This window comes from Melopsittacus undulatus, chromosome 9 (genome assembly GCF_012275295.1).
Source record: "Melopsittacus undulatus isolate bMelUnd1 chromosome 9, bMelUnd1.mat.Z, whole genome shotgun sequence".
In the NCBI taxonomy this organism is placed as follows: Eukaryota; Metazoa; Chordata; class Aves; order Psittaciformes; family Psittaculidae; genus Melopsittacus; species Melopsittacus undulatus.
The window spans coordinates 26,762,811-26,775,254 of NC_047535.1; the positions used below are offsets into that span (position 1 = coordinate 26,762,811).

Here is a 12,444-nt window from a genome sequence, read left to right on the forward strand (position 1 = left end):
CACCAGCCTCACCCCCACCAGGGTGTCACCTCCTGCCGTAGTTGGTGCAAGGGCTGTCATGTTGTACTGGTGTGCCTTGAAGGGAAAGTCATTTGGCTGTTCTCCACTCTTTGTAAGCACATTACGGAAGGTAACTGAGACGTGGTTTGTATTGGTGCCTTAGTGGATCTGCAGAAGCTTTTGGCTTGCTTCATATTGATTTCTAGCTGATTACTCATGCCTCTAATAGCAAGAGATAAACTAACACCCCCGCCTTTAAAGCACTTGAGCTTCCAGGTTAGTGTTCAGAACATGGACTCTTTTAAGCCTGCAGATGGGTTGGTGGCATTGCTTGCCCCTGCTTAAATGCTTTGGAGTGTGGCATTGGGGCTGAGCCTGCTACCCTGCCCTGGTCCTGCCTCCACCGGGAATGTGCTGCCTCCTGGTGCCCAAGGGGCACTTTGGGGCTCAGCAGCGATGCTCTTGAAACTTGATGGGGAGGGGAAGAGGCATAAAATGGGAGGTGTGGAGCATTTGGGGCAGATTTTGTTGACCTGCAGGTCTGGTCCTCTCTGCTGATGCTGACTTTCTGCACAGGGCACCTGCTGCTATGCTGCAGAAGCTAAATTTAATGTGAAAATAGTTTAATTCTGGCTCAGATCGACTGCTTGCTCGGTAACACATCCGTGACAGTGGCACAGACACAGATCAGTGCAGCAGTGCTGTTTCACGGTCTGGTGGTGATGGAAGATTGAAGGTGCTGTTAAGCAGAGGACTGGGCTATGCTGTAGCCTGATGGGATCACAGAGGATTTCCTTTTCCCTGGACAAGTTAAATACTTGCATAAAGCTTGGATGTGAGGAGGAGGCAACTGCCACTCCAATAAAGACAAATCTGATGATTCATTTCCACAGCCCTCAGGAGCTCACGTGTGAGCTGCATGTTGGGAGTTTCTAGGAATTTCAAGGAGCATCATTCATTTTGAAGGTAGCCTGTTCAGTATTGAGGAAGGAGCATAAAATACTGCTTCTAGATGACATTATGGGAATTGAACAAGCAAGGACTTCTGGAGGTTGTCCTAAGAAATAACTCGGACAGTAATAATGATAAAAATGCCATGCATTTTAAAATCCCAAATGAAAAGCCTCTTGGCTCACAGTATCTGTGCCCTTAGTATGTCTTTCCTTGTGCCTCAGGACCCTGATTTCAATGTTACCTGTAGTTTTCCTGTTTCTTTTCTTTGTTTCTTATGGCCTCTGTCGCCTGGTGCCTGCCTGGCATTCACAATGGTTACTAATACAAAATCATCAATACATTTAATTAACATCTTGCTTTTCCTTTCTTCCAGATAATTAAATGCTTAATAAAAATAGATCTAGCACCTTCCCACAGGTGTTTCCCACTCTATCCCTATATTGTCTCTGCCTCCTCTTATTGCTGACCCAGTTTTCCTTTAAATTCCATCAGGAGCTCACATCAGCTCAGACAGGCTTGGAGCCTGCTTTACACCTGATGCTGTGCACATTGCCCAAGGGTTTGTGATGTCTAGAGTGCTATTGGCAAATACCAGAAGTTTTAGTTGCCTGAGGTGGCAGATGGATTCTTAGAGCCAACAATTAGATCCTGACAGCATTAAAGCAAAGAGTTTTCAGCAGTGTTTTTCCACAGAGCTCATTGCTGATGGTGCCCAAGGCTGAGGTGGACCAGGTTAAAGGGATGGGCCAGCCCTGTGGTGCTGAACCTTGTTGCATGTGTCAGACCCTGTGAAGTCTGTGCTGCTGTTTTGGGACTGTCAGGGTGGTGAAGGCTGTTCCTGCTTTTCTGAAGCAGAGCACATTGAGCAAGACTCAACTTACTTTATGCCACTTTGATGAACACCTCTCCATAAGCACCAGGATAAACTAATCGCAGATTATCACATCAAATTGCCATTGCTCACTACCCCTCCTCAGCGTCGTGTTGCAGAATTAATTATCAGTATTCATGATGTTTGTTATTGCAGTACCTGAACAACCCACATGGCACATCATCTAGATCTAGTGATATTTATTGTTGCATTCTCCAATTGGTCCCTCTCCTGCTTTTTATCACTGGCTGAGTTTACCAGGCTTCATTATGCTCTAGTTATTTGAGTCTCCATAGCTTTCAGTACTTTATTCAAAGCCATTTAGACACTTAGAGCCATTAATTTTATCTTTCTCTTCCATTCTAATAGGCTGGTTTCTTCTGCTGGCACACAAGTAAGAAAAAAACACTCTTGTCCAGACCTTTCAGTCATTAGTAAATAGTTGTCCTATTCTTACTGCTCTCTTTTCCCTTCAAGTTTGAAGTTGTTGTACATGCATCTTGTTTGCTTCTTTCTCTTTTGGATAAATTAATTCTTAGCCTCAAACCTAACATAGCCCCACCGCAAACCAGGCACAACTACGTTTAAATCCCTACAGGCCTTCAGAGTATTATCTGCATCGTAAGATGCTGTGCTGGCATTGCTGGTACATGACTTACATGCTTGCTGTGACTTTGTGTTACATACTAAAGAGGTGGGGTTTTTTTTAGCTATGTCTGGTTTTAAACTGACAGAGAAACTAGGCAAAATAATGGCAAGGCTGGAATAAACCCTTGTTAACTTTCTGTTGATGCCATTGTGACAAGCTAGAGCTGTCTTGTAAGTTGCACCAGCTGTACTTTGGACAGAAACTGTTTTGAGTTTCAAAGGAGACAACAGAGAAAGTCCTTGCTAGGATAAGAACATTTTTGCCTCTGGCAAAAATGGCATTAAATTCTCTCAGCACTGGTCCTGACTGGTGTTTTATGTGTGGCAAGCCAAAAGAAATAAACAAGGGAAAAACAAACAAGGGAAGACCAAGGCCCTGGAGTGCTGCTGAGTGCTGTCTTCAACAGCCAGCTTGAAAGATTCAGTGGTGAAACCTCATCTTCTGAAGGGGAGGACAGGCTAAATGAGGAAGAGATTGCACTGGAGCAGTCTCTTCCAAGCAGCCTGCTTTTGACTTAGGTATAGCTGAAGTGATTAAAGTCCTTTATGTGGTTTTGTGGTGGTAGAGATGCTTAGAAATGATGCTCAGCATGACTTCAGTTGTTCATGATGCTTAAATGAACTTGCCAGGTTGAAGAATGCGTGTGTGTGTGTGCACCCGCGCATGGCTGATCCAAAAGGTGTTGCTGCTGTTTCCAAAGGAGAACAGAGATGCACTTCATAATCATCCACATAAGATAGTACAGGAAAATTAGTTTTTGGGTTGTTTTCTTTTTCTTCATACATAAACCTTTCTTGGCTAATTTTCTCCTTTTTATATGTTTTGCAGATAAGCAAGCAGCAGCTTCAGACCATCAAAGATCGTTTCCAGGCCTTTCTCAATGGAGAAACTCAGATTGTGGCAGATGAAGCATTTATAAACGCTGTCCAGAGCTACTATGAGGTAAGAAGAGACAATACAGCATATGTATGATTCCCTCTTCTCACCTCTATTCACAGATGGGGTTAATTTCTGAAATAATGGATTGTTCTTTATCAAATAGTATGAAACAGAGGCAAGCAGAAAGCTTATGTCTGGTACGTCAAAAGGTTTGTGAGGTTCAGGGTTTGAACATGCAACCATATGGTAAACCCTACACTGCGGTGTCTCCTATAGCTTGATTATGAGGAAGATGACCCTTCTTGTATAAGTTGAAAAATATCTTCCTGGTACTTTTAAGCAGTGTACTTTTAGAGAAGACTGCATAATATAAAATAAATGTTACATGCTCCCTGTAAAAAATACCAAGAGAAAACTGAGCAGCACATTCAGCTCCTGGTGAAGCATTTATGTTGTATCTGACTGACTTTGGGATTTTCAGCCAGAGTCTTTTCTTCTCACTTTAGATGACAAGTGCTGCAAAGCAAAGGAGAATGGAGGAGGATGCGCATCTACAAAACTAAACGATGCCAAAGAACGTGAAGCATCATTCATACTTGTGCAAAAGAATAATTATGCATGTCTGTCTTTTTGCACCTCTTTGTATGCAGCCCATAATGCTGCTTTTCATATCATTTCTCAGAGGGAAAGAGCTTCTGTTTTTCAAGGAAATCAGTGCTTGTGATTTATATGAGTGTTGCTTATATTTTTGCTAGCCTTTCTGCAAACCATTTCTCTTTTCTCCCTAGAGCTATTCTGTCATAAAAGGTGAAGATTTTGAATTGCCCACATACAATATTTCTCTGGAAGTGGAATCTAAGAGGGGATCAAAATCAGATACTAAAACTGAAGTGAATTTTAACTCTATAAAAATTGGCAGCAGCTGCTTCTGTGTAAGGAAAGCACAAATTATCTGTGGATTAACTCTATTACACCAGCCTAGTAGTTACTGCTCCATCATTCTCTCCACAGGAAGGAAGCTGAGAGTAATTTACATCTCTTATCAGGAAAGAAATTGCCAAGGGATTATCAGTTTATCACAGCTTCACCAAGCAGATGCTGTCAGAGAAAACTTTCAAGATGACCTGAGCTGCATTTTAGGATGTAAGAGCAGTGTAATCTGTTCTGATAGGACTATTGGGCAGGAAAAGGGAATGGCTTAAAAAGAGACAAAATACATCCCTGTTTTGTGGATGGATCTGGCTGAAAGACTTCTAAACTAGGTCTAGAAGTCCTGTGCTGTATAATTACCCCAAATGATCCCTTACAAAGAGCAGCTGATGTCTGCATACCCTCTGTCTTTGTTTCAACTGAACATTCCACTGGCTCTGGCCTATATAAGCAGGCCACAAAAAATGTAATGCATCACTCTGTGTCTTTCCTTTTTAACTGTTGGTCTCATTTAATTTCCAGCCATGTACTTTCAGCTTCTGTGCAGCTGTAGCATGGCCACGTGTCTCTTCGTCAGCATCATCTGTACTGGCACCAGGCAAAGCCTCTGCCCCCTCTCAGAGCCTGAGCAGTGTTCTCTGCTGATGGTCTTCTCCTTCCTCCCTTCCCTGCAGGAAGGTGCTCACCCTTGGTCAAGCCATGGTACAATCACAGCAGGTCCTGCTTATCTCAGCCCTTGCACATCACAGTTTTGTGCAATTTACTGTCCATTGGATGGACACTATCTGGAATTTGGCATTTGGGTAGTGATTTGTAAAGCTGCCTGATAGCTTGGAAAACACTAAAACTGGGGGTTTTGCTCAGCTGAAACTAGCCATCTCTGTGCAGGACATGGCTGGTGTTTCTAAGAGGTCCACAAACAGTGCAGAATAGGTTCATTACCTGGAGAATATTTGGATTTTGGTGGTTTCTGTTTGTTTGAGTGCTGTTTGTTTTCTAGAGATGACATTGTAGGTCAGGAATGCATTTGCTATTACCCTGAATGTGTTTGTATGTGTTTCTCCTGTTAAATCAACTGTCAAGGGGTAAGCATGTGGTTGCCAGTCTTAGAATGGTTCAAGGTTAAAAGCTTGAGTGATCTGAGCAGGCTCTGCTGCTGGTGTACAAAGCACTGCTGTGCCTGCAGGAATGCTGCAGACCTGTGTGTGTGAGACAGGCCCAGCACACTCTAACAGACACTCCAGAAGAGCTTTTCTGATGTCCTTTTACTTCCAATGAGTAAAGCATCTGTCAGCCAGCACTTTATGCATCAGCCCCTCCAGTGGGTATGATGGAAATGGTTGGTTAGACCCACATCCACTCTGCTGTGGGCAGATAGAGCTGGGGCCACACGTGATGTGTGGGGCTCCTCTATGGATGTAGCAGGAGATGCCCGACCCAGCTCAGAGGTCAGCTTTCCTGTGTGTGTGCTGGTGTATGCACCCATGCCAGGGTTTTGCTCCAGCAGCTCCCGACTCCTACGAGGCAGTCTGACAGCCTGGCGATGCTCCGGGTATTTTCTAAAGAAAGCAGCTTGCTCTGCAGGACAAAACACCTCTTTTATCTTTTTTTTTATCTTCCTATTTCACGGTCTTTTCCTCCTGCTTTGTGTCTGGCTGGCTCTCCTTTGTGCCTGCCTGCTCCCTGCCAGCCCCAGCCATCCTTCCCTCTGCTGGCTGCTGCTCTGCACCCAGGACTGAGGGGAGATGAGGAGTCAGGTCCCTCTGCTTGCAGTGCTGTCTACCTTCTGATGGGGGTGAGGACTGCAGATAACAGCAGCTGGTGCTGGCAGGTATGAGAAGTCATTTGAGCTGTTGTAAAGGCATCCGGATGATTACAGAGGAAAAAGCAAGAGCTGATGATGCTGCAGTGTGGCCATTCTCCATGACCTCCCACCGCTTCTCCCAGTCATTGTGCTGGGGACTTCCTTGGCTGTGTTGGGAGCTAAGATTTTGATAGCTCTCACCTATTACTTAAAAGCACCTACACACACTGCCATTTAAACCCTAGGGAAACAACATGCATGCTTATATCATTTCATCGTGGAATAAAGAGGCTGCAGGTGGCATTTTGGCTATCCTGTCTGCAGGGGGTGCTCCCCAGCACAGTGATGTTGAAAGGAAACAGCCCAGTTCTTCAGCAGCAGCATTTTGGGGCTGGGGCAAACCCCACTACCACTGCCTACAGATGCCTGTGCCATCCAGTGGCTGGGAACATGGAATGCCACGTTTCTGAGTGGTGTGAAAAAAGATTTACCATGTTCTTAGGTCATCTTCAAGCTCTTTAATTATTGAGAGCTGACAGATACACCCCTGTGCTGGCACAGCTTCTTCCCAGCCTGCTGCATTCACTGGTTCTTGACATCATTAATAAAACAGTAATCCTTACTGGGCATTGATTGCTCTCCTGTGTTCAGGCCTCAGGAGATGAGAGCCAATGCAATATACCCCTGTCCCTCTCTTGCCCTTCAGCTCTGTGTTGCACCCATGGCATTGCCTGGTCTGCAGGTATCTGTTAGGTTTCGACCCTTCTGCTGCTCTTGCGGTGGGAAGAGCATCTTCATGAAACACCTTCTGCCTCCCTCCTGCTGTCAGCATCCTGCACCTTGCATGAGCTCTCTTTGCAAGAGCCTTCCCAGGCAGCCTCAACCCATGCTGAACCATCCTGTGCTATAGCAGCAGAGCTGGAGCAAGAAGGGATTTGGCTTCATCCCCCTGTAACCATGCCAGCTTTTGGTGATCTGGGTTGCTTTGATGTTTACCCATCAGTTTGTAAAGATCAGGCCACTCATCCTTGTCCCTTCCCAGGGCATTTTAAGAGTGCTCTTGCAGTGCTGGTTGCCCAGGTTGGAAACACTAGAGTATGGAAGAAGTGGGGACATAGATGTTATTTAACCGAAGGTAACAATAAACTAATTAATGCAGTGCCATCTTGTGACACTGCAGAGATCTCTGGTGTAGTAGCTTAATGTAGGCCTGGTCCTTGCAGTGGTCAGAGGTTTCCCAGATGGATGGGATGCTATTCAGATAGATAATGTGCTGTTCACTTGAATAGGATGACTGTAACAGGGCAGAACTTGGTTTGGTGAATGCAGTTGTGCAATAACTTACTTATTAAAACCGTTACTAGAGTAAAATGTAATTCTGCTTTCCCAAAGGGCATTAATGTATCTGGTGAGGTGCAACCACAACATCTGAAGACCTAATTGCATCAAAATGTTCCATTTTAGCAGACACAAAGCAGAAGCTTCACCCGATTTCATTACTCTTCCCAGAGTACAGCTAAAATCTCTGTCCATGGCAATACACGCCTGTTGAGTGAGGAAATGGAAAGCATGCTGGCAGTCAGGCTTCCCAGCAGTGACACCACACTTTGTGGTACTTAAGGGGGATTTATTAGTGTTTTAACTGACACCATTTGAAGTCACCCTTTTCTTGTAGGTATTCCTGAAGAGCGATCGCGTTGCCAGGATGGTGCAGAGCGGAGGGTGCTCAGCAAATGACTCCCGGGAGGTCTTCAAGAAACACATTGAGAAGAGGGTGCGGAGCCTGCCAGAAATTGATGGCCTCAGCAAGGAGACAGTGCTGAGCTCCTGGATGGCAAAGTTTGATGCTATTTACCGTGGGGAAGAGGATCCCCGCAAGCAGCAGGCCAGGATGACTGCGAGTGCTGCCTCGGAGCTCATCCTCAGCAAGGAGCAGCTCTACGAGATGTTCCAGAACATTTTGGGGATCAAGAAATTTGAGCATCAGCTTCTGTACAATGCGTGCCAGGTAAGGATCTTCTGCCAGGCTGGGTGGGAATGGAGGAGTGTTCCTTGCGGAAGGGCTTTCCAACGGGAAATGTTGCTGTTATGAACTGGGCTGGACAGGACTTTGAGAGATGGTTCACTAAGGAAAGAGGCTTTGATTCATGGTGGGACTTCTACACTGCCAATTTTTTCTCTTGGGCTTATGCTTCTTTTCTCCTGGAATCCCATAGGATTGCTGAGATGGGAAGGTTTTATTTCTCCAACTCTGTGTCTGGATGAGCAGGTCTTCGGTGGTGCCTAAGCGGGCTGTTTTGCTGTGACATTCTTGCCTTTTCTCTGTCACATCACCAGTCTAAACAACAGAAATACTTTCTGTACCTGCAGTAACCTTACTAGTCCTTGAAGCTCTGATGTCCCTGGGGTGGATGTCTTATGCAAACTCACTTCTCGAAGTTGTACAGGCCCTCCTTAAGTAGAGGAACCTTTGTGACCCCTGCATGCTCATGGTGGAAGGAGAGAGTGTCCCAACTCCCATGACCTCAGGGTGGCTCTGCTTGCACTAAGAATTCCCAGATAGATGAAAACCTTTCCCATTCTTCTCCTTGCATTCCCCCCAGCACCATCCAGTTCCCCAGAGGCACAGAGCTGGAACTCTGCAGAGCTGCTTGCATTTCCAGCAGCTCTTGCTGAGGGCTGTCAGTGGATGTCCAGGCTGGTGGTGACCCAGATTACAGTCCCTTGCAACCAGATATAAATATCACAGGTGGGATAAAGGATGTCAGAGTCACAGAGAAGGTAAGGTGATGCTGTGGAAAGTTTACAGAGGTGGAGCGGACCTCAGTCTCTTCCCCGTAATTCAGGGGTTCAACTTGTTGAAATTAATACATTTGAGACTAATTCTGTCTATCTTATGTCTAGACATTTTGAATTCTTTTCAGGACATAGAAAGTCATTTGATCTGTGTTTTTTAAATGCAGATCTTGCATTTGTTCTTCATCTTAAAGATGTAAAGAGCTTATCTTGCATTTGTACTTCACCTCAGGCCTTAATGGCAGAGTGAGGAGAGGGTAATATATGTTCCTGAGTAAGGCATCTTCGTAGCAAAAAGAAAACAGGAAGGACTGCACTGGTCCCCATAAATCATGTTTTCAAAACTAATTTTGTGCCTCCATCCTGTCTTGGAGGACTTCTTTAAAATCAAACCCATAATGTTTTCAGTGATGTGTTGAGAGCTGAGTCAGTTCTGCAGTGTTTTGGTTTTCAAACTTAAACCAACTCAAGCCCTGTGTCTCTCATCCTCCCTTGACCTGTGCTTGGCTAAGGAGCTAGAGTGGTTTTGTATGAGCATGTGAGTGATCCTACCCTCTAGCTTTGTGGTTCCCAGTGATGCATAAAGCAATATTTAATCATGACTGCCTTGCTTTGTGGATGATCTGTGCTTATGAGAGCCTTTCTACTATGAACCCAGTAGCTGCTCCCTACAAATTGCTGTTGCATCAAGCAGCCTGTTTCCTGCAGTATGTCCTGGTTTTACTCTGAAAGTTGAAGGATTTAATTCTGGGCTTTTCCTAATACTTGGAGGCTGCAAACCTGTAATTTAAGCTTTTAGAGAAAGATGTAATTTCTGTTGAAAGCGAGTATTAGCACAGGAGTTACTCTGGTTTAAATACCTGAATAGTGAGGATTAGCTATGCAGAAGGAAAAGCCCTTTATAAGGCTCAGAAAGCTGCAAGGCCAGCAGCGTTTCAGCTGGGGCACAGCACGAGTGATTATAGTGCTGCGGTGCTGGTGTGATGGGGTGGAATCCAGTTGTTGCTGCTGCTCCTTCTCCCTTTAGATGCTGCCGGGAAAGCAGGCTGCAGTGGGCACACAGTGAAACTGCAGGCTTTGTTGTGGGGAACCCTTATTTTGGTGCTACTTGTGGTCATGTCATTTGGGCTGTACCAAAAGGATCTCTGGAGCTCTCAGGGCATCAGCAGCCTTTAGGAGAGCAGCAATAGCTGCTTTGCGTTTCTGTCTTGCTAGGAAGCACCAGAATCCTGTTGACCATTGCTTCCTGAAGGGTCTCAGCCATCGATTGCAGCCAGTCTGTTGTAGGGTGTAAGTAAAACCTATCAACATACAAATGTTGTTGTTTGCTTAGCCTGTCTGGGTTGTTCCTGGCAATAGTTGAAGGTACACACCACTTGGCTAGTGTGTTTTCTGCAGCAGAGCTGCAGGGAAGAGCAGGAAATGAGTGAGCAGTGATGTGGTAACCTGCCCCTTTTCCCCCATGAGAGTTTCTTCCTGATCTCTCATGATGAAACATTGGCCTCAGGCCTGAAGCAGAACATTTTTTCCCTTTTCCTCCTAAACTTTAGTAGCAAATTATTTTCTACTCCAAAAGCTTTTGCTGTTCACCCAGGGCAGATTTCTAAGCCGCAGCAGCAGCTGGGTGCCTGATTGCTGTAGGCTGGAAGATGCAAGTCAAGCCCTGCGTACTGCCCTTTGTGGCTTGGAAACTCTCCTGTGCTGTAACCCCTTGGACTGTGCTGTGAGCTGCTCTGCACTGGCAGCATCTCCTGTGTGGGAAGTTTGACATCAATTAGGGAGCCAGAGGCACCTGCTGATGTTACAGCCCTAAAGCAGGGATATCTGGAGAGAGGAGAGTTGTGTGTACAGCACTGCAGCAGCATGGATGGGCGCTGGGTGGGAGCAGACTGGAGGCAGCTGAGGGATAGGAATGGCTCCCTGCTTTGCAGGTACCTGTGCTATGGGCATGGCAGGGCTGGGACATGCTTCTGCAAGAATTCTTTCTAGCTGCTGACTCTCTCTATTCCACCACCACTCTGCATTTTCATTAATCTTCATTTGCCACATCTTCCTGTCTCTGTTTGACAAGCCATCTCATGTAAACACCTCTGCCCTGAAGCCTGTCCTGAAACCAGCAGCCAGCTCCCTTCCCTGATGGGTTTAGCAAACACCTCTCAGCCCATAGCTGTACTTGCAGCACAGAGCTCACCTCCTGGGCTTTGGGACACTGGTTCCATAACCCCTATGGATGATAATTTATTCCCATCATGCTGTTTTGTTTCAGTCTGGATTGTATTTTGGTTACAGTCAGCCTCAGCAGTGCTTGTTTCTGTCCCTGTGAAGACACACTGACTATTGTCTCACCAGAGCTAATTGGAAGTACAGCTTGAATCTTTTTCTTAACATTTGATTGATGTTTCTGACCAGTTTAATAAGAACAAACTATTTTGTATATTGTGTTTGTGATGAGCTTTAAGTAAAAGGAGAGCACTGTCTGGTATTTTCCTGCGTATACTGAAGGTACAATATTCCCCAAAACGTCATGCAGGCTCCAAGTACTACTCATGTGATTAATACATTTGCTTTCCTCCCTCAGGCAGTGTACAGGCAGCTCCTGCCAGAGCCCACCATGGACCCTGGCTCTCAGCCTGCCATGGTGTTAGCCACAGGCTTTACACTGAGACTGAGCAACCCTCCCAGACAAACCTGGGGGCAATCAGGCTTCCCAGCGGCGGTTTGGCACGATACAAGATACACTTGCTTTTGACCTATACTTGTCTGCCAGTCATGGGTGGAATTGGGAAACAGAGCCTTTTCTCTGGCAGGGCATCTGAATGCCATCACTCTTTGTGGTGCTGTTAATGCAGTTTATGAGACAATCACCTGTGCTTAGAAAAACAAAGCTTCTCCTATTGCTCCTGTTGGCTGGGGCTGGCTGTGTTGCTGTGCTCTCCCTTGCTTTGGTGTGCAGGGTGAAACTGCCTCAGAGGCTGTGCAAAGAAGCAAGGGGTAAGAAGGCAGTTGTTGTTGTTGTTGTCATCCTAGCAGTGCTGAGAGTCCCAAACATTGCCTTGAACTTCTGCTGTCTGGAAGAAGGTGCTGTTCTCTCTGTAGTCTCCTGTTACATCATACTCACTAATTGCATAACAATTACATGACTGGAACAGCATTTCCATTCACTTCTGACCTACTATAGTGTGCAGAAGGAGGATGATTGCTAAAGGAGTTATTTAATGCGATATCCCCAGGTGGTATGAGAAGTGTATTCTTAATGTGATAGCTATGATATGGCAGGATCTGAGATAGCAATGGAGTAAAAAGGGTTGATGCAGTTGGAAAGGCTTTTAGGAAGCAGAGCTGGGAAGTGGTGTTGTGGCAGAATGGTTGTTAAGCACAACCTCTGACTAGAACATTTTAAATAATACACAGAGGCTTAAGGTTTTTGCATAACACATACTATGTGGCTTTGATGTTTCTGCTCCACTGGAGTCAGCTTTGGGAATTGAGTATCTGGCTCCAGCAGTGAGCCTCTCCGCTGTTTGAGAGGCATTGTGGAGGGAGAGGTGTGTTTCAGTCTTG

General features: G+C 45.6%; 1 protein-coding gene across 2 annotated transcripts in view; it reads left to right on the top strand.

Annotated features, from left to right (window-relative positions):
- CADPS (calcium dependent secretion activator) overlaps positions 1-12,444 on the top strand; it is a 210,316-nt gene that overhangs the window by 36,241 nt on the left and 161,631 nt on the right. For both annotated transcript variants that reach the window (XM_034066465.1, XM_034066466.1), the window contains exons 2-3: positions 3,303-3,416; positions 7,763-8,095. In XM_034066465.1, the coding sequence (XP_033922356.1) occupies positions 3,303-3,416; positions 7,763-8,095 (447 nt within the window). The remainder of the gene's footprint in view (positions 1-3,302; positions 3,417-7,762; positions 8,096-12,444) is intronic.